This window comes from Mustelus asterias, chromosome 29 (genome assembly GCF_964213995.1).
Source record: "Mustelus asterias chromosome 29, sMusAst1.hap1.1, whole genome shotgun sequence".
Lineage (NCBI taxonomy): Eukaryota > Metazoa > Chordata > Chondrichthyes > Carcharhiniformes > Triakidae > Mustelus > Mustelus asterias.
The window spans coordinates 16,979,920-17,003,246 of NC_135829.1; the positions used below are offsets into that span (position 1 = coordinate 16,979,920).

A 23,327-nucleotide genomic window follows, 5' to 3' on the forward strand; every position below is an offset into this window, starting at 1 on the left:
AGATCTCAGCAGGTCTGACAGCATCTGTGGAGCGAGAATAGAGCCAATGTTGAATTTGGATCCAGACTCAAAACGCCGGCTCTATTCTCTCTCCACAGATGTTGTCAGGCCTGCTGAGATTTTCCAGCATTTGCTGTTTTTGCTTCAAGTTGGTGCTAATTTAGTCCAGTTTATTTTGGAGTCAGATCACAGAAACAAAAGTGGTGACGAAGGATCCTTGTTGAAAACGAAGATGGTTGGAAAAATTCTCGAGTTCTGATGCCACACACATACACACGCACACACACTAAGCCTAATTTAAATGGTGCCACTTCAGAGCAGCAGCAAATCTTTTGAATTACCCACACTTAAGTCAGTTCCTGTGCGTTGCCCTTCATCCTTAGCAGCCACAGGAACAGCACGCATCAATCCATCTCCCACTTAATGTAACCAAGCAGGTAAAATCCGATGGAGCAAAAAGGACGGAGGAAGGTGGCAGGATCAGTTTGTTATTGACAAGTAGTACAAGATCAGCAAAGAAACAAAATTGCACCATTTAAACAAACAACCAGTTTCAGTTCTATATGACCCATCATAAGTGGAATCAAATGGACAAGGGGAATGCAGCATGGGCTTTCCCAGAGCCTTTGGTAAGGTACCACATAGCAGACTTTGTAAAGTTTATTTAGTGTCACAAGTAGGTTTACATTAACACTACAATGAAGTTACTGCGAAAATCACCCAGTCGCCACACTCCGGCGCCTGTTCGGGGAACACTGAGGGAGAATTTAGCACGGCCAATCCACCTAACCAGCACGTCTTTCAGACCGTGGGAGGAAACCAGAGCACGCGGAGGAAACCCACGCAGACACGGGGAGAATGTGCAGACTCCGCACAGACAGTGACCCAAGCCGGGAATCGAACCTGGGTCCCTGGAGCTGTGAGGCAGCAGTGCTAACCACTGTGCCATGATGCCACCACTTCATGACTAAGGTCACAGCAAGTGTCTGCGTGGGTTTCCTCCGGGTGCTCCGGTTTCCTCCCACAGTCCAGAGATGTGCGGGTTAGGTGGATTGGCCGTGATAAACTGCCCCTTAGTGTCAGGGGGACTAGCTAGAGTAAATGCATGGGGTTATGGGGATAGAGTCTGGGTGGGATTATGGTCGGTGCAGACTCGATGGGCCGAATGGCCTCCTCCTGCACTGTAGAATTCTATTCTAAGTGGTGTGGGGGAGGGGGAATAGCAAACTGGTTACAAAACAGTAAAGAGAGGCAGCAGGAGGTAAAGGTCATTGCTAAAACTGGTGGAAGATGGAAGGATCTGTGTAGGGACCACTACTGTTCACCATTGACATATACTAGTTGGGCTCAGCAATCAGAAATTTAATTTTGAAATCTCAGATCAAATCAAAATGGTGGAGAGAGGGGAAAACTGCAACAAAATACAAGACAACATTAATAAACTTTTTGGATGGGGTATAATTGACAAATGAATTTTAACCCAAACAAGTATGAAGCGGTACATTTTAGGAGGAGGATGAAGGAGGTCATATATGTCTTGGAAAATAGGAGTCTAAATTGGGCTGCAAAAGTAGTAACACATGTTAATAAAGCCATAAAAACTACAACACATTGGTATTCATTTCTAGATGAGTAATATACAGAAGCCGCGAAGTTATATTAAGCATAGAATCTTGACTGGATTATACGGAGCGTATCATTCGCAGTTCAGGTTCCATAGAAGATTTGGACGTTATTTGGTCTCTCAAACCTGCTCTGCTATTCAACTCCAATAACCTGCCGCAGCGATATAGTCCTTAATACCCTTGGTTAGCAAATGAGGTGTCACACGCAGATTTAAGTTAGCATCTGCTGCTTTTTTGTAAGTTTCATATTTCTAACAAGCTGTGTAGAAGTGTTTCCTAACTCCCCTCCTGAATAGCCTGGCTCCGATTTTAAGGCCATGTTCCCTTATTCTAGGTTTCCCCGACGAAACGGAAAAAGTTTCTATCTACTCTATTCACTCTTTTCAAAATCCCAAATAATTTCCAACGAATCAGCCTTTAATCACCCGTTAATCCTCTTTATCCCAAGCATTACAAGCCTAGTTTAAGTAATCCCTTATCACAATCTATCCCTAGGAGGCAGTGATATTCTGTGCTGCATTCCTCCCAAGGCCAAGCTAATTGGCCATAGACCATCATAGCCATCTCTCTATTTGAGATAAATAGTAACAAAGCTTCAAGGGCAACACACATCAAGCATGGGGAGAGGGTGAGAAGCGAGAGCTCCACAAACTACCCCAGGCCTGTATGGCACTGTAGCCGTGCTCTTGGCATCATTCTGCAGCACACACTCTAGTCACCTATTCTAACCAATTGAGATAACCGGCTGCCATTCCTAGAAGATCTCATCTAAGGTGTGATGCCCAGAACAGTAATCAAAAGGTGTGCTCTAATTGGGGCTTTGTTCTATTGAAGTAAAATGCCCTCTCCTTTATATACTCATTTTCTAGTTACATTCTATTTGGCCCCTCTGGTACATTTTAGTAATCTGTCTATGTGGACACCTAAAAATCTATTCAACCTTTGCTTGCTTCTAGTTTTCCAACAATTTAAAAATACTCAATTCTATCTGTTTTTGGCCCAAAAATGGATGACCTTGCACTTACCGGCGTTAAAGTTCAACAGTCCCAGATCTGTCCAGCTTACAAAATTTCAAAGTTTATTTACTGGTGTCACAAGTAGGCTTACATTAACACTGCAATTAAGTTACTGTGAAAATCCCCTAGTCGCTACACTCCGGCACCTGTTCAGGTTACACTGAGGGAGAAATTAGCATGGCCAACATACCTAACCATAGAACCATAGAAAATTACAGCTCAGAAACAGGCCTTTTGGCCCTTCTTGTCTGTGCCGAACCATTTTATGCCTAGTCCCACTGACCTGCACTTGGACCATATCCCTCCACACCCCTCTCATCCATGAACCCGTCCAAGTTTTTCTTAAATGTTAAAAGTGACCCCGCATTTACCACTTTATCCGGCAGCTCATTCCACACTCCCACCACTCTCTGCGTGAAGAAGCCCCCCCTAATATTCCCTTTAAACTTTTCTCCTTTCACCCTTAACCCATGCCCTCTGGTTTTTTTCTCCCCTAGCCTCAGCGGAAAAAGCCTGCTTGCATTCACTCTATCTATACCCATCAAAATCTTATACACCTCTATCAAATCTCCCCTCAATCTTCTACGCTCCAGGGAATAAAGTCCCAACCTATTCAATCTCTCTCTGTAACTCAGCTTCTCAAGTCCCGGCAACATCCTTGTGAACCTTCTCTGCACTCTTTCAATCTTATTTACATCCTTCCTGTAACTAGGTGACCAAAACTGTACACAATACTCCAAATTCGGCCTCACCAATGCCTTATATAACCTTACCATAACACTCCAACTTTTATACTCGATACTCCGATTTATAAAGGCCAATGTATCAAAGGCACTCTTTACGACCCTATCCACCTGTGACGTCACTTTTAGGGAACTCTGTACCTGTATTCCCAGATCCCTCTGTTCAACTGCACTCTTCAGAGTCCTACCATTTACCCTGTACGTTCTTCTTTGGTTTGTCCTTCCAAAGTGCAATATCTCACACTTGTCTGCGTTAAATTCCATTTGCCATTTTTCAGCCCATTTTTCTCGTTGGTCCAAATCCCTCTGCAAGCTTTGAAAACCTTCCTCACTGTCCACTACACCTCCAATCTTTGTATCATCAGCAAACTTGCTGATCCAATTTACCACATTATCATCCAGATCATTGATATAGATGACAAACAACAATGGACCCAACACCGATCCCTGCAGCACACCACTAGTCACAGGCCTCCACTCAGAGAAGCAATCCTCCACAACCACTCTCTGGCTTCTTCCATTGAGCCAGTGTCTTATCCAATTTACTACCTCCCCATGTATACCCAGCAACTGAACCTTCCTAACTAACCTCCCATGAGGGACCTTGTCAAAGGCCTTGCTGAAATCCAGGTAGACAACATCCACCGCCTTCCCTTCATCCACTTTCCTGGTAACCTCCTCGAAAAACTCTAATAGATTGGTCAAACATGACCTACCACGCACAAAGCCATGTTGACTTTCCCTAATAAGTCCCTGTCTATCCAAATATTTGTAGATCCTATCCCTTATCACACCTTCCAATAACTTGCCCACCACCGACGTCAAACTTACTGGCCGATAATTTCCCGGATTTCTTTTGGAACCTTTTTTAAACAACGGAACAACATGAGCCACCCTCCAATCATCCGGCACCTCCCCCGTGAATACTGACATTTTAAATATGTCTGCCAGGGCCCCTGCAAGTTCAACACTAGCTTCCCTCAAGGTCCGTGGGAATACCCTGTCCGGTCCTGGGGATTTATCCACTCTGATTTGCCTCAAGACAGCGAGCACCTCCTCCCCTTTAATCTGTAAAGGTTCCATGGCCTCTCTACCAGTTTGCCCTATTTCCGAAGACTCCATGCCCGTTTCCTCAGTAAATACGGATGCAAAAAAACATTTAGTATCTCCCCCATCTCTTTTGGTTCCATACACAGTGTACCACTCTGGTCTTTCGGACTATGGGAGGAAACCGGAGCACCCGGAAGAAACCCACGCAAACACGGAGAGAACGTGCAGATTCCACACAGACAGTGACCCAAGTCGGGAATCAAACCCAGGTCTCTGGCGCTGTGAGGCAGCAGTGCTAACCCGCTGTGCCACCCCGCCACCCCACAGAAGGAAATAGCAGTGCTGGAGACGTTCAAAAAGGATTCACAGGAATGACACCAGAACTGAGAAGGTACTGCTATTTGGAAAGATTGAACAAGTTGGAAAAAAAAGGAGGCTGATTTTTTGGGCGGGGGGGGGGTTCAGCCTAGAATTTGGAACCATAAACATAAGATAGACAACAATAACTTCAATAGGAAAGTTATGAGAGGCTTCTTTACCCCGAGCGTGGTGAGAATGGGGAACACCCTACCATAAGAAGTGGCTAAGGCAATTAGAATAGACGCATTTAAGGAGAAGTTGATTCTCCAGAGATGAGAGGTTTGTCGTATGAAGAGAGATTGAACAGTTTAGGCCGACACTCTCTGGAATTTAGAAGAATGAGGGGAGATCAAATTGAGGTACACAAGATGATAAAAGGTAGGGATAAAGTAGACGTGGAGTGGATGCCTCCTCTTGTGGGGCATTCTAGGACGAGAGGTCATAGTCTTAGGATAAGGGGCAGCAAATTTTAAACAGAGTTGAAGAGAAACTACTTCTCCCAAAGGGTTGTGAATCTGTGGAATTCGCTACCCCAAAGTGCGGTGGATGCTGGGACAGTGAGTAAATGTGAGGAGTTGGACAGATTTTTAATTGGTAATGGGTTGAAGGGTTATGGGGAGAAGGCAGGAAAATGGGGATGAGGAGCATATCAGCCATGATCGAATGGCGGAGCGGACTTGATGGGCTGAATGGCCTAATTCGGCTCCTATATCTTATAAGTTAGACAAGTACACGAGGGAGGGAGGAATAGAGGGTTGTGTTGATAGGCTGAGATAAAGTAAGACTAGAGGATGTTTGTGTGGAGGGTAAACATTTGCATGAAGCTATTGGGTAAGAATGGTGTGTTTCGGTGCAATGTAAATATTTCCTGTTCTCCAGGACACTTACATGGTGAGGAGAAAGAGAAGGAAGTACATTTTGAGGGGTGCACTTTGACCATGGTGACGAGTGACAGGTCTGTAATGCGCAAGTACCAAAAGTCAGAATGTTACCTTCAGCGTGTCCAACTCTTGCAGCTCCTTGTGTACAGAGGATGTTAGAGTAGCTGCTGAAAACACGCCCGGAGGCGAGCGATTGTTCTCACTTTCATTGAGCTGCCGGGATAGCTTAATAATCACTTCATCTTTGGCTTGGATGGTTTCTTGGAACATGTTAAGCTGGTCACTCATGCCGGTAATTTTATCCTGAAGTCCTTTCAATTCCTGCTCCATGTGGTCTTTCTGTTGGTTGATATGATCCAGCTGATTGTTCAGGGCCTGTATCCGGTCATTTTTCTGGTGCAAAAGTTGAGGCATTCCTTCATCCATTGCAGCACTGTCAGCGTTGAGAAAGTATTTCTCCTGCTGGGAATATTTCAACGTCTGTCGTAACAGTCGCACCAATTCCTTGGAAAAGAATCAAATGCCATATGGTAAATGTCGGTATTAAACTCAATTCCTGCATGTTTATGGAGGTGATAAATTAATATATTTCAATAAGCCTCTATCGTTGTCAGTAACAGATCAACCAAAATTAAGCATTCAATTTCTATTTATTTACCACCTTCAACACAGTAAGATACTTCACCAGAGCACTATCTAAATCTGACACTTAACACAAGGAAATGTTAAGGAGAATGACCAAAAGTTTAGTCAAAGGTTTTAAGAAGAGTACATTAAAGGTGGAGAGAGGGGAAGAGAGTCGGCAATGTTTAAGGAAGGAATTCTGGAGCTCAAGACCCAGGTAGCTGAAGTCGACAAAAAGGTGGAGTGATTAAAATCAGGGATATTCATGAGGCCAGAATAGAGTAGTGCAGATACCCAGGAAGGTTGGAGGGCTTGAAGAGATGAGAGAAAGAGATAGGAAAAGGCTTAAAAACAAGAACGAGAATTTTAAAATTGATGCATTGCTTAATTGAGAAGCATTGTAGTTGAAGGTTGATTTGTGGACGATTCTTGGTGAGAGTTAGGACACGGGCAGTTGATGATGGGAAGATGGGAGGCTGACCAGGAGGGGATGTGTTGGAAAAGACCAGAGGTAACAAGGGTATGGATGAGGGCTTCAGCAGGTGAGGGCGGAGTCGAGCATTGCTCCTGACGTACAAACAGGTAGTAATGGAGACGATGTGTGGTCGAAGCTCACCTTGGGATCAAATATGACCAAAGTTGTGAACAATCCGGTTCAGCAATATACAGTTGCCAAGAGGAGGGATGGAGTCAGTGTACAGAATGATGTTTCTGGCAGGAACCAAAGACCGTGGCTTCAATCCTTCCAATGTTCAATTGGAGGAAATTTCTGTACGGTTTTGAATGTCAGACAAGCAGACTGACCATTCAGAGTTAGTGGAGAGAGGTCACACGGTACAGTGAAGGGTCACCAATGTACATGTGGAACTGATGCTGTGATTACAAATCATGTCACTGAGGTGTGACCATGTAGAGGAGAAATGGGCAAGGGCCAAGGATAGGTCCTTGGGTGGAGGAGGAGCAGGAAGAGAAGCCAATGCAGATGAATACCTGATAATGAGTGGACTGTCCAGTATTTGCCACTCAGCTGGATGATAGTGGGGAGGCGTTGGGAGGAGGATGGTAAACGATGTCAAGGGTGCAGATAGTTCAAGAAGAATGAGAATGGATAGTTTTCCTGTGTCACGATCACATAGGATGTAATTTCTGACTTTGGTAAGAGTTGCTTCATACTGAAAGGCCCATCATCATTTTTGCAAATGCTCAAACTGCATTTTTTTTAACAATCCATCTGGATGAAAACTGGAGACACTTTGCACCAAGCTTCAAATTTGTCTCAAGTCAATATCTTATGTACAATAATTTAAAAAGCAATCAGAGCCGACTGAGTCAGAAATCATGCCATTTTACTTAGAGATGCTAGAAATAGTATTTCAGTATGAACCGCAATGTCGATACGATAAACAGCAGGAATAGCAAGATTCTGTAGCTAATTGGACCCATTGAAATGGAAAATTCAAATCATGGACAGATGGAGATAGTTGTCTAATAATTACAAAGCTATAGATTTAAAATTAATATAATGCTTGACAGTTTCAATCTGTAGAGTGAGGCTAAACAGTGATTAACATCTTTCCAAATGGACTGATGCGATGGGAATTCAACATGAATTCCAGCGTACAGCGAAACTGAACAACTGATAACAAAGCAGGACTACACATCCCACAGAGAAACTAACTACCCAGGTCTTCACACCCCACAAGGCAACTAACTACCCTCATCTATGAATCAGAGCTGCTAACTACCCAGGTAACTCATCCCATACAGCAACTAACTACCAGTCTGCACATCTCACAGAGCAACTAACTACCGGTCTGCACATCCCACAGAGCAACTAACTACCCGGTCTGCACATCCCACAGAGCAACTAACTACCCTCGCCTGGGACGGCACGGTGGTACAGTGGTTAGCACTGCTGCCTCATAGTGCCAGACACCGGGGTTCAATTCCGGCCTCAGGTCACTGTCTTGTGGAGTCTGCATGTTCTCCCCATGTCTGCGTGGGTTTCCTCCCACAGCCCAAAGATGTGCGGGTTAGGTGGATTGGCCATGCTAAATTGACCCGTGTCAGGGGGATTAGCAGGGTGAGTGTGTGAAGTTACGGGAATAGGACCTGGGTGGGATTGTGGTCAGTACAGACTCAATGGGTCCAATGGCCTCCTTCTGTACTGTAGGGATTCTATGTCTATGTACTCACCCAACAAAGCAACTAACTACCCTAGTCTATACACCCCACGGGGCAACTAACTACCCCATCTATACACCCCACAGGGCAACTAACTACCCTGGCTTCACAACACAACAAGTGCCTATTCAGGAGACTTTTGGGTAAAATTGTACCATCAAACAATAAGACATTGAATAGACCATTTAAAAAATATACATGAAACATCAACTTTTCTGAAGTAATGGAATTAAATTACGTCTCAACTTTCATTTGCCTTTCTCAATGATAATTATAATACAGAGGACTTAACATTCTAGGATTGCCCATCAAAATATAACATTTTCAATGCAAAGGTGATGTAATCAATGCTTGTATCATAGCCAAATACTTGAACTTTTTCATAAACAACACTTAGAATTTGCTGCATCAGTTTATACTAAACAATTAATTGGAGTTGGAGATTCTCACTGGTCGCATTAAACATCGGCAAACAGGCTCCACCCCATTGGGAATACTATTAGGGATTTGGCAATTTTATTAGAAGTGTAATGTCCCAATTTTTCCAAAAGAAAACCACAAGCAGAAAAAGACTGAGATCATTCCATTTACCACTTTGTGGTTAGAATTCAGAGTAATTTATCTGGTGAAATATTCATGATTCCAAATATGAGTTGTTGTTGAAATAGCCAGAAAATCCAGGCCACTCAATAATGGAAAGTAATCAAGAGGACTGAAGCGATGCAAGGCAATATTTCCCTGACAGCGTACATGTCCAAATGCAACCCTGTGTTATTCAACAGCACGTCAAGTCCAACAATAACACAATCAAAATCACTTCAGATAACCCACTCAGGAACCAGCCATCCGTCAGCACTTGCCAATTCTAGTGTCATGCAGATAAATCCTAGCCACTTCAGTAACTAAAGTTCGACGATCCAGTGAAAGTTGCCATGAACAGTACGACTATCTTTAAGAAATGTAGTTTTGCAGTCAGTAACTAACACCAATTCAAAAAGGAGATACCAGTGCTGAGATATACGGGAACTCCTCCATTATCTCCAAAAGAGGACCATGCTAAATAAAGGAGGTGGTATAGATCATAAATGATGTACTACAACTTGCAGTGAGATGGTGCTGTATCACAATGTGTACTGCAAGAATGGAAAGTCGTTCTCCCATCCATGCAGATATGGCTTATTGTCTTTATTAGTATCACAAGTAGGCTTACATTAACACTGCAATGAAGTTACTGTGAAAATCCCCTACTCACCAGACTCCGGTGCCTGTTCGGGTACACTGAAGGACAATTTAGCATGGCCAATGCTCTTAACCATCACGTCTTTCGGACTGAGAGGAAACTGGAGCCCCCAGAGGAAACCCGCGCAGACACGGGGAGAACGTGCAGACTCCACACAGACAGTGACCCAAGTCGGGAATCGAATCTGAGTCTCTGGCGCTGTGAGGCAGCAGTGCTAACCACTGCGCCACGGTGGATGGAAGAGGACAAAATCTCCTTCTGTAGTTTCCTCCGCATTTGAGGAATGAGGCACGCATAATTTGTTCACAAGCCAACTACATGGCTAATAAGCTGACAGAACTCTGGGTGTAAGCATGTTAAGAAGTTTAACAACACCAGGTTAAAGTCCAACAGGTTTATTTGGTAGCAAAAGCCACACGTTAAGCATGTTACACAGTGCAACAAAGTTTCAGCTTTTTCTTTTTGGCCCTGGCCACCAGAACTGGTCAAGCCTTCAACTCTCAAACGGGAGCTTACTGGGAACGTGTTATTAAAGCACGCGATAAACATTTTCACACACAGCAGGAAAGAAAGTCATTCTTCTGATGTTTTCCTGCAAGCTGAAAAACAATCATTCCCATGACCCGCTCTGTCATACTGTCTCTTTCAAAACATTTTATAGCAGGATGAAAAGTCCAATTAAAACTTGAAAAGCTTCTCTAATGACAGGTTCTTGAGTATGCTGTGTCCGATCTGCGTCAGGCTGAAACTTAGCATCTTAAATACTTGAATCAGTACATGATGTGCGGGTTAGGTGGATTGGCCATGCTAAATTGACCCTAGTGTCAGGGGGATTAGCAGGCTAAATATGTGGGGTTACGGGGATAGGGTCTGGGTGCGATTGTGGTTGGTGCAGGCTCCACAGGCTGAATAGCCTCCTTCTGCACTGTAGGGACTGTATGGATTCTATGGGGCTTGGTATTTTCCCTAGCCACCGATTTACACCTATTTTAGGCTTAGATATTCTAATGATTTTGGGAGAATATTTGGGCATAACGTGGCATCAGCAAAATGAGCAGTTTTGGGTCTAGCTTCTGGGTTGCGCCCAACGAGCAAAATTTAGGCTCGAGTGTTTTTTGTCACGGGTTGTAATTAAATATCCAGAGAAGCTATACGGTCAAACTCTCTCCATAATGATCCCATTACTTTTTAGTTTCCCTCCACTACGGCCATGTGTTAGTAGAGACATAGAACCATAGAAAGCCAAGTACAGAAGGCAGCCATATTGCTTGTGCCAAATTTTTGTTGGATAATCCAAAGCTCACCCAGAGCTCTGCCCCTCCCTAAAACCCCCAATAACAACTGAATCTTGCTACAAAAACTGCCCACTTCAACAACTTTCATTTATAAAACACTTCTAATGTTGTAAAATATCTTGAGCCACTTCACAGGAGCATAATTCGACAAAGGCTGACACCAAGTCAAAACTGGGTTAGTGCTGTTGCCTCACAGCACAGGGACCTGGGTTCGATTCCCAGTTTGGGTCACTGTCTGTGTGGAGTTTGCACGTTCTCCCCGTGTCTGCGTGGGTTTCCTCCGGGTGCTCCAGTTTCCTCCCACATTCTGAAAGACGTGCTCGTTAGATGCATTGACCCGAACAGGCGCCAGACTGTGGTGACTAGGCAAATTTCACAGTAACTTAATGTAAGCCTTACTTGTGACTAACAAATAAATAAATCACAGCGCCAGGGACCTGGGTTCGATTCCCAGCTTGGGTCACTGTCTGTGTTGGAGTTTGCATGTTCTCCCCGTGTCTGCGTGGGTTTCCTCTGGTTGCTCCGGTTTCCTCCCACAGTCTGAAAGACGTGCTGGTTAGATGCATTGGCCATGCTAAATTCTCCCTCAGTGTACCCGAACAGGCACCGGAGTGTGGCGACTAGGGGAATTTCACAGTAACTTCATTGCAGTGTTAGTGTAAGCCTACTTGTGACACTACTAAATAAACTTTAAAACTTAAAACAAGAGACATGAGGATAGATGACTGAAAAGCTTGATTAAAGCAATATCATAGAATCCCTACAGTACAGAAAGAGGCCATTCGGCCCATCGAGACTGCACCGACCACAATCCCACCCAGGCCCTACCCCCATATCCCTACATATTTATCCACTAATCCCTCTAACCTACGCATCTCAGGACACTAAGGGCAATTTTAGCATGGCCAATCATACTAACACAACCTAACAGGCTTTAAGGAGCGTCCCAATAGAATTGCAAGAATTGTCGACATGAAGGAATATAAGTTTGCAGAATCTATTTTCTCAGTATTAACTGATCAAATACTGGGTCACCTCCCAGTCAGTGGTAAACCATCCATCACTGCTGTGGAGTGAATGCTGACTATGCAGCGCTTCAGCAAATGTGCCAGAAATCAATGCAGATAACAAGCTTTCAAACAAAAAGTACAAACTGAATCATTAGATACCCAAGCTGGAGACACGTACTCAAATAAAATACTAGTTTGGAATCTTGCAGTTGTACAATTTTAATTGTCAGAGTGTAATTTTACTACATTATTATCCAATAAAAAGGAATCTCGCACAGAAATGAACCATCTGGAAGGAAGATTCCCCCTCCTGACTCTGTCCTGGATTATGTCTTAAACTGATGTTATTGCCGGTAAAAAAATCATTACCATGGTTTGTTCCAACTGCGTACCAACATACACCATAATGGCCATTATTACATCATATGCACTTACGGAGCCCTCCTCACACGCTAGATGATGTATCAGAAGGCAAGAGATGCGAGAGTGTGTGGGCAAAGGAAGAAACAAGTTGGATCAAAGGGAAGCCTTTGATCCAACTTGTTGTCTGGTCGAATGAGGGGATTTTGAAAACACAAATGATGCAAAACACCTTTGGGTTCTACCTCCCAGGAAGGCCAATGGTTACTCATTCTACTGAACAACTGTGTTTTTATTACTCATTCGTGGGACATGGGTGTCGCTGGCTGGGCCAGCATTTATTGCCCATCCCTAGTTGCCTGAGGGCAGTTGAGAGTCAACCACATTGCTGTGTCTCTGGAGTCACATGTAGGCCAGACCGGGTAAGGATGGCAGATTTCCTGCCCTAAAGGGCATTAGTGAACAAGATGGGTTGTCCTGACAATCGATAATGGTTTCACGGCCATCAGATTTTAAAAATTGAATTAAAATTCCACCATCTGCCGTGGCAGGATTCGAACCCGGGTCCCCAGAACATTAGCTGAGTTTCTGGAATAGTCTAATGATAATACCACTAGGCCATGGGAGGCTATATATACAGTACACTGAGGATAGCCACTCAGCATAGAGAGCTTGGAAACAGTGTTTCAGTGGAAATAAACTGATGGCTAGTCAAAAGAACAGAGCAATTAACACACACCTTTAAACCTATTAGCAACCTGAGCATTTATTAAAGCCTGGTTTTGCTTGGGCCTGACATACCATTGCATTTATGCAAACGTCTGAATTTGTACAACCAAAAAACCTTAACACGGACCCTTCAGTTGAACGATACACGTTTGTAAAGTGACCATACTGTACAAAATAAGGAAACAGTTTACAGGATTTAAAATCCAAGATCAATCTATTGCAATTGCCCTCGACGCTTTTTTAATCCATCTGTTGCACAGCAGAATAAAACTTATATTTCACAATCTAGACAGTTGCACAATGTATCCAGACGTAAGAATCTGGTTTTGATCAACTTATGCATTCTGAAGGATTGCATGCTGGCAAACATAGTGTGTCTGGACACCACATACCAGAAACCGGATGACTTAATGTTTATCCACAATTCTAACTGGAATTAGATCAAATCCAAAATCATCAAACCCAAAAATATTGGGAGCAGGATTACCATAGATCAAATTCTCTGTGTTTCTAGATAGAATCCCTATAGTGCAGGAGGCGGCCATTCGGCCCATCGAGTCTATACCGACCACATCTCACTCAGGCCCTCTGCCCCATATCCCACCCATTTACCCTGCTAGTCCCCCTGACACTAGCGTCAACTTAGCATGGCCAATCAACCTAACCCGCACATCTTTGGACTGTGGGAGGAAACTGGAGCAAACCCAGTCAGACACGGGGAGAATGTGCAGACTCCGTACAGACAAGTGACCCAAGCCGGGAATCGAACCTGGGTCCCTGGCGCTGTGAGGCAGCAGTGCTAACCACTGTGCCTTGTGACCAGCCTGGCTGTACTGTACTGAAATTATTGTACCTAGCTAGTTAAAGAGGCTGGAGACCTGGGTCGAAAGATGGCAGATGGAATTTAACCCGGACAAAATGCTGTGTTTTTGAGTGATTATTACAGATTTCCAGTAAGGGAGGCAGTTTTCAATCCTTTTTGTTAGAACAATCCGAAGCTAATTCAACTGCTCTGCTCTCTCCCCAGAGTCCTGCATCTTCCACAGATTGAAATATTTAATTTGTCTTTCCCTCAGAAGATGCAATGGTCTCTCTCTCTTTCTCAACCAATCCCTGCGGTAAAACAATAGGGGAATATCTTTTGTGTCGTCAGCCTGACATGATCTGAACGCGAAACCTTCTAATGCGGGAGTAAGACGTGCTACCGTTGCGCCACAAGCGCACCAGTAGCAATGTTTCTATTGCTTTTTCTGTCTTTCTACTGATTTCAAGAAGAAATTAGATATGGCTCTTGGGGATAAAGGGATCAAGGGATATGGGGGAGGAAGGCGGGATCAGGATACTTCATAGTCCATATCCTCCAAACCAGGCAACATCCTGGTAAATCTCTTCTGCACCCTTTCGCATGCATCAACATCCTTCTGATAATGTGACGACTAGAATTGTACACAATGCTCCAAATGCGGCCTAATCAAAGTCCTATACAGCTGCAACATGATTTGCCAAGTCCTATACGCCCCGACTGATGAAGGCCAGCATGCCATACACCTTCTTGACCACCTTGTCCACCCGAGTTGCCACCTTCAAGGAACTATGGATCTGCATGCCTAGATCCCTCTAGATCTAAGGGCTCTACCATTTACCATGTACTTTTCTTCTGCAGTGGACCTTCCAAATCGCATCACCTCACATTTGTCTGTGTTAAATTCCATCTGCCATCTTTTGACCCAGGTCTCCAGCCTCTTTGACTAGCTAGATACCCCATCTACAGCCAGTAGTCAGGAAGTGTACAATAGTGATCTGATGTAGCTTCTGCACCAGCCAGTATCGGTAAAGCTGGGAATGGACGTCTGCTGAGAAATCAAACCTAAACCACATGGCTCTATGGAGCCACACGTCAATGCTTCAAAGTGACACACTATTTTGCCAGGCATTTCCTAAATACAACCCTGCCTTTAGTAATTTATCAAGCTCTTTTAGAATCTTTGATTTCCATCGATTACAAGTTGCACTTGAACTGTTCATATTTGGAATCACGATTGGGGAGGTGGTGATGGCCTAGCGGTATTATCGCTAGACTATTAATCCAGAAACTCAGCTAATGTTCTGGGGACCCGGGTTCGAATCCCGCCACGGCAGATGATGGAATTTGAATTCAATAAGAAAAATCTGGAATTAAGAATCTACTGATGACCATGAAACCCATTGTTGAAAAAAAACCCACCTGGTTCACTAATGTCATTCAGGGAAGGAAATCCGTCCTTACCTGGTCTGGCCTACATGTGACTCACAGCAACGTGGTTGATTCTCAACTGCTCCCGGGCAACTAGGGATGGGCAGTAGATGCTGGCCAGCCAACGACGCCCATGTCCCACGAATGAATAAAAAAAATTGGAAGTCATGGATAATGCCGTCTGTCCCTTCAGAGCTTACCTTTTGACTGATTAAATCTTCTTTCACCTTGTTTAACTCTTCTTGTTGAGCTTGAATTCTGGACTGAATCTCTGTTGATGCCTTTCCATTGGTAACAATCCATTCAACAGGCGATGACTCACTGCTATTGCGGTTCTTTGACGTTCCAATCATGTCTCTCAAGAATGGTGGGCGTCTAACACGCGTTGCTCTTGCAAAATCGAAAGAAAACGCTGATCCTAAAGAAAAGCCCAACAAATTTCCAGATTGAAACAAGACAATTATGAACAAATGATGAAAAGAGATCAGGATTTAAATTATTGAAAATACATCCCCAATATCTGATTTCTGCCTTCAATATTTTGAATTCAAATTCTCAGTTTTAAACATTTTTTCTTAACCACGTCCTCCAAGCTACATTTAAAAAAAACAGAATCATAGAATCCCTACAGTGAAATGGCCATTCTGTGAATCGAGTTTGTATTGACTCTCTGTCTGAGAGTATCTTACAGTAAGAGTTTTAACAACACTAGGTTAAAGTCCTTTAACCTGGTGTTGTTAAAACTCTGTGTTTACCCCAGTCCAACGCCGGCATCTCCACATCATGAGAGTATCTTAGCCAGGCCCTCTCCCCCGCCCTATCCCTGTAAACCCCCCACATTTCCTATGGCTAATCCCCCTAACCGTACACATCTTTGGAATGTGGAAGGAAACCAGGGCACCTGGAGGAAACCCACACAGACATGGGGAGAATGTGGAAACTCCACACAGTCACCCAAGGCCGGAATTGAACCCGGGTCCCTGGAGCTGTAAGACAGCAGTTGCAATCACTGTGCCACCACGACACAAAAATGTAGCATCGTTGCAAAATCATTTTGACGTTGCTCAAACCAATCCCACAGCAAAGTGGGATGAGAAAACCACCTCCAGGGCTTCTCAATCCTCAGAATAGGCCTTGCATCAAAACAGACCTCGATTCCACGACCACAGTGCACTTGCACAGCCAAGGCCTGCATTGCACTGACCCTACTGTTAGTGTGAACGGACCTGCAAAACTGTGCAAATTCTGACAAAATGTGCAAAAGAAAATTTCCATTTTCTGTGCCCTGCAATTTAAGTGGTCCTTCAACGCAACAGAAGAGTTCTCAGTGAAACAGATTTGAATCGCACAGGAGGTGGTCTTCCAGTCCACTGTGCCAGTTCTGACACTGAAATAGCAGCCATGCTTTAATGCCACATCCCTGCCCGTAACCCTGTAAGCTCCTCAACCACCTCCCCGACTCCCTCTTAAACATATCTGTTCTCACCACCTTCTTGATTGGAGCATTCCAGATCCTGACAACACAGTGAAAGATTCTGCCTTCTAGATCTTTTGCCAAAGGTTTTAAATCTGTGACATCTGGTTATTGATCCACTCCCTGGAGGGAATAGATTTTCTTTATTTACTCGATCAAAGCCTTTCACCGCCTTGAAGGCCTCCATTCGGTCGCCTCTTAACCTTATCTATCTCTTCTGGCTGTGAAGTGGAAGGATGTGGGGAATCTGTGAAACATCCACACTCTTCATATAAGATATAAAATTAAACTGTACGGCAGCACATGAACAGCAGTGATCATAGGATCCCTACAGTGCAGAAGGAGGCCATTCGGCCCATCGAGCCTGCACCGACAACAATCCCACCCAGGCCCTATACCTGTTACCCCACGTATTTACCCTGCTAATCCCCCTGACACCAAGGGTCAATTTGGCATGGCCAATCAACCTAACCCGCACATCTTTGGAGTGTGGGAGGAAACCGGAGCACCCGGAGGAAACGCACTCAGACACGGGGAGAACGTGCAGACTCTACACAGACAGTGACCGGAATTGAACCCGGGTCTCTGGCGCTGTGAGGCTGCAGTGCTAACCACTGTGCCACCCTCAGGAGGCCATGACACACTCTTGTAGCAGAAGTTTCTGCAAAAGAAAAAAAAAAATAGCTGATCAGAGTGTGGGAGATCTGAACTCATCGAACTCATTCGATGAGGGGAGGGGGGAACTAAAATCTAGAGGACTTTCTAATAACTGAGAAAAACACAGCACGCAAATGATGCTAACTGCACAATTCAGATGCTGTCCCACTGGTTACATGCATTTCCCAGAGCACATTCCTCATTCTAGCTCATCTCTTTACAACTTGATTTGGTTTATTGTCACATGTATTAACATAGTGAAAAGTATTGTTTCTTGCGCGCTATACAGACAAAGCATACCATTCATAGAGAAGGAAACGAGAGTGCAGATTGGAGTGCTAATTAATGATTAATGCATAGCTACTGGGTTAAAAGTTTGGAAGATAAATGTGAAATTTGCATTTTACAGTCCTTCTCCCTTTAATTCAACAAGTTATCTTACAGAAGAACAAATGTAAATTACCCCGCCACATAAACAAAGCAATGGGGTCACGTTACTTGCGGTAGGAAATCATTGCTGCGTTATTGAGCTTGCAAAGTTTCTCTGGGGACACGAGCAGGGGATTTAAACTGTCCCTAGATTTGCATACACAATTTCTCCAGCCATAACCTGGTTGCAGGAAGGAACGTTTTGTATGTCAGTTTTAATCTCAGCCTGGAGGTGACAGATTCATAGATTCCCTACAATGCAGAAGGAGGCCATTCAGCCCATTGAGCCTGCACTGACCACAATCCCACCCAGGCCCTATTCCCGTAACCCCATATATTTACCGTGCTAATCAGCTAAACCCCTCTGACACTAATGGATCAATATTATTTGTCTCTTGGCCTGGGGGGGGGTTTGCAATGGGGGGGGTTGCATGAAGGGAGAAGAACATGATTATTGGCCCCCATCACTAAATTTTGCATGGCTCAGTGGGTGAAATATCACCCTCTGATAATGGAGTACTGAGACTTGAGGAGAAACTGTAACCCTAATCCAGAGCAGTACAGCACGCGAGCAGAGTTATACAGTTGAAGATAGGTCAGTTAAGCTGCAGTGAGGCTGCAGCATGACGCGAAGTCAAAACCTAAAACCGTGGTCGATTTAATGCAAAATGGACCGTTAATAAAGGTTTGTCTAGAATATGTGGTGACAGCATGCAAGACTTGCTGCAAATTCAATACACTGTAGATATTTTACAGAGATAACGTTAAAACCAAGACAAAACTAGATAAATAGGAAACTAAGCTTAACTGCAGCAAAGTCTGTTCCGCTTAATTCAAAATTTAGTTTGTGTTATCTAGAACTGAATTCCAACTCTGTTGCCGATGATAAAAAATTGCTGGATAATTACATTGTTTGTGCGAAGGTGACTGAATTATCAGGTACAGCTGCAATGTCACATACTTGAAGATTTGCCAACTAAGTTAACTAGCACCGTGAAAGATTTAATTGTACGTAAGAACACAAGAATTATGAGTAGGAGTTGACCGCTCGAGCCTGCTCCACCATTCAATAAGATGATGGCTGATCTGACCCCCCCCCCCCCCCCCCCCCGATAACCTTTCATAATCAAAAATCTATGTAACTCTGCCTTAAAAGACTCTGCTTCCACTGCCTTTTCAGGAAGAGAGTTCCGGACTCATGACTCTCCAAGAGAAAACAATCTCCTCATCTCAGTCTTAAATGAGTGACTTCTTATTTTTATGTGATCCCTAGTTGTAGATTCTCTGACAAGAGGAAACATCCTTTCCACAGCCACCCTGTCAATACTCCTCAGCATCTTGCAGGTTTCAATCGAGCCTCTTACTCTTCTAAACTCTAATGGACACAACCTAACCTCTCAACCTTTCCTCAGTTATAATGGGTTTTGCCACAGATTGGCCACATCTTATGAAATACCTTATTTTGGCACCTGTTTTTTCTCCCACTAATATGGTGGACATGTGGAGAATCATTTTTACACAGCAAACTGATATGATCCAGCATGCTGTGTCTGGAAACAGATTCAATAGTAAATCTAGAATCCTATAGTGCAGAAGGAGGCTATTCAAACATCGTGTCTGCACCGGCCACAATTCCACCCAGGCCCTATCCCATAACCCGATGTATTTACCCGAGCTAGTCCCTCTGACACTGAGGGGAAATTTGACATGGCCAATCCACCTAACATGCACGTTTTGTGACACTAAGGAGCAATTTAGCATGGCCAATCCACCTAACCTGCACATTTTTAGACTGTGCGAGGAAACCGGAGCACCCGGAGGAAACCCACGCAGACACGGGGAGAACGTGCAGACTCCACACAGACAGTGGTGACCCAAGCCAGGAATCGAATCCGGATCCCTGGCGCTATGAAGCAGCAGTGCTAACCACTGTGCCAACCGTGCCATGTTTAATAGGGAATTAGATGAATACTTGAAGGGAGGGAAAACTGCAGAGCAACGGGGAAAGAGCAGGAGCAGGGGCACTAATTGAATAGCCTTTTTATAAAGCCAGCTGAGGCACAGTGAGCCAAATGGCTTCACTCTGTTCTGCATGGTCCCACGATAAATGAGCTACTGTTGGAGCCTCAGACAAATACTGATTTTCACACCTAATGGATTAAAAAACAAGTCTGAAACAACTGAAAGGATTCTTGGAACACGCATTGTTTGTTGGTTGGCAGTGTTTTCACGTTGCTCTTCAACTGCCAGCTCCCCGAGCAGGGATTTCCTGCAGTTGGCAGGCACATCAAAAGAAAAGCTGGTAGGTTAAGTTGCAGCAAGAAGAGTCTGTCAGTGGTTCTTCCTGGCTGATAAACATGCTGCTACTGTCACTACAGCAGCACAACATGAGAAACAAATATCTCCATTATCACCATGGCAATGCAATTCATTGGTGCATGCGAGGAATGCTCTGGCTGCTACTTGGGGGGAAAAAAACAACTGGGCATCGTGCATAGAATAGAATCATTACAGTGCAGGAAGCGGCTATTCAGCCCACCGAGCCTGCACTGGAAACAATCCCACCCAGATCCCTATATATTGACGAACATGTTGGATTTTTATGAAGATGTGACTAGGGCGGTTGATGGAGGAGAACCGGTGGATGCGGTGTTTTTGGATTTCCAAAAGGCGTTTGATAAGGTGCCCCATAAAAGGCTGCTGAAGAAGATTAGGGCACACGGAGTTGGGGGTAGTGTGTTAAAGTGGATTGGGGACTGGCTATCCGACAGGAAGCAAAGAGTCGGAATAAATGGGTGTTTTTCCGGTTGGAGGGAGGTAACTAGTGGCGTGCCGCAGGGATCGGTACTCGGGCCGCAACTGTTTACCATTTATATAGATGATCTGGAGGAGGGGACGGAGTGTAGGGTAACGAAGTTTGCAGACGACACAAAGATAAGTGGAAAAGTGAATCGTGTGGAGGACGGAGAAGATCTGCAGAGAGATTTGGACAGGCTGAGTGAGTGGGCGAGGATATGGCAAATGGAGTATAACGTTGAGAAATGCGAGGTTATACACTTTGGAGGAAATAATAACAAATGGGATTACTATCTCAATGGAAACAAATTAAAACATGCTACCGTGCAAAGGGACCTGGGGGTCCTTGTGCATGAGACGCAAAAGCCCAGTCTGCAGGTACAACAGGTGATCAAGAAGGCAAATGGGATGTTGGCCTATATTGCGAGGGGGATAGAATATAAAAGCAGGGATGTCTTGATGCACCTGTACAGGGCATTGGTGAGGCCGCAGCTGGAATACTGTGTGCAGTATTGGTCCCCTTATATGAGGAAGGATATATTGGCATTGGAGGGAGTGCAGAGAAGGTTCACCAGGTTGATACCGGAGATGAGGGGTTTGGATTATGAGGAGAGGCTGAGGAGATTGGGTTTGTACTCATTGGAGTTTAGAAGGATGAGGGGGGATCTTATGGAGACATATAAGATAATGCGGGGGCTGGATAGGGTGGAGGCGGAGAGATTCTTTCCACTTAGTAAGGAAGTTAAAACTAGAGGACACAGCCTCAAAATAAAGGGGGGTCGGTTTAAGACAGAGTTGAGGAGGAACTTCTTCTCCCAGAGGGTGGTGAATCTCTGGAATTCTCTGCCCACTGAGGTGGTGGAGGCTACCTCGCTGAATATGTTTAAAGCGCGGATGGATGGATTCCTGAGCGGTAAGGGAATTAAGGGTTATGGGGATCAGGCGGGTAAGTGGTACTGATCCACGTCAGATCAGCCATGATCTTATTGAATGGCGGGGCAGGCTCGAGGGGCTAGATGGCCTACTCCTGCTCCTATTTCTTATGTTCTTATGTTCTTATATCCCCGTAACCCCACATATTTATTCTGCTAATTTACTATGGCCAATCCACCTAACCAGCACATCTTTGGCAAAAACAGAAAAATGCTGGAAAATCTCAGCAGGTCTGACATCTGTGGCGAGAGAGTAGAGCCAATGTTTCGAGTCTAGATGATCCTTCGTCAGAGCTGACAAAGGGTCATCTAGACTCGAAATGTTGGTTCTACTCTCTCGCCACAGATGTTGTCAGACCTGCTGAGATTTTCCAGCATTTTCCTGTTTCAGGTTCCAGCATCGACAGTATTTTGCCTTTATCTGCACCTCTTTGGAGTGTGGGAGGATAGCGGAGCGCCCGGAGGAAACCCACACAGACGTGGGGAGAACATCCAATCTCCGCACAGACCGACACACCCGTTGAACCCGGGTCCCTGGCGCTGTGAGGCAGCAGTGCTGACAACTGTGCCACCGCTCCTGTGTCATTCTTCCCCCAAGTCCCAGGAGAACAAGGTTAACATCAAAGCAAATTGAGAATCATTCCCTGCCGAGGACAAATCTAACCAAAGATTTGCAGGACGACAAAACAGGCTGACACTCACTGGTGAAAATGGAATTTTGTTTCACATTTATAGTCGCATTCACTCCATTACTGCTGTCCCATTGACAATTTTAACCTGTGCTCACTGCTGAGAGTCCGTTTCCATTAGCTCAGCAGAACCAAAACTTGAACCCTTATCTATTTCTGAGTGGGACAGAAAACCATGAGTGTGTGACCTATAGGATATTTGTCAGGAAATCCATCTGGCAGTTCACTCGAGTGGTGCCAAACATCACATTACACACTCCGGCCAGAACTAGGCAGATTTATCACAAATGAAAACATAAAGCGGAGGAGGTTGAGAGGAGACTTGATTGAGGTTTATAAGATGATGAGGGGGATAGATAGAGTGAACGTTCAAAGACCATTTCCTCGGGTGAATGGAGCGGTAACTAGGGGGCATAACTATAGGGTTCATGGTGGGAGATATAGGAAGGATGTCCGAGGTAGGTTCTTTACTCAGAGAGTGGTTGGGGTGTGGAATGGACTGCCTGCAGGGATAGTGGAGTCAGACACTTTAGGAACATTTAAGAAGCTATTGGATAGGCACATGGAGTACTTCGGGATGATAGGGAGAAAATAGCTTGATCTGGGTTTCAGATAAAGCTCGGCACAACATTGTGGGCCGAAGGGCCTGTTCGGTGCTGTACTGTTCTATGTTCTAAAATGCTGGAAAATCCTGGCAGGTCTGACAGCATCGAGAGAGAGAGAGAGAGTAGAGCCAACGTTTCAAGTCTGGATGACCCTTTGTCAGATTTTTTACAACAGAAGCAGAAAGACGTTCAGAAACATGCTTAGTTTACGTGAAAATGTTTTTTTTTTTTAAAGTCAGAATTTCTGCAGCATTTCAGGAGCTTTCAACAATCCCTGTACTCACAGAATTGAATGTGAAGCTGCTCCTGTCCATCTCAGGCAGTACAAAGCAGGATAATGGAGGACAGGAATGACAGAGCGTAGCTTACTTTGACTAGAGTTTGTTTAATCATCA

At 44.5% G+C, this 23,327-nt stretch overlaps 1 protein-coding gene across 1 annotated transcript in view; it reads right to left on the reverse strand.

Annotated features, from left to right (window-relative positions):
• tbc1d2b (TBC1 domain family, member 2B) overlaps positions 1-23,327 on the reverse strand; it is a 141,858-nt gene that overhangs the window by 46,884 nt on the left and 71,647 nt on the right. Inside the window, exons 5-6 of the mRNA XM_078200127.1 lie at positions 15,551-15,768; positions 5,787-6,179 (exon numbers count right to left, since the gene is read on the reverse strand). Of these exons, the coding sequence (XP_078056253.1) occupies positions 5,787-6,179; positions 15,551-15,768 (611 nt within the window). The remainder of the gene's footprint in view (positions 1-5,786; positions 6,180-15,550; positions 15,769-23,327) is intronic.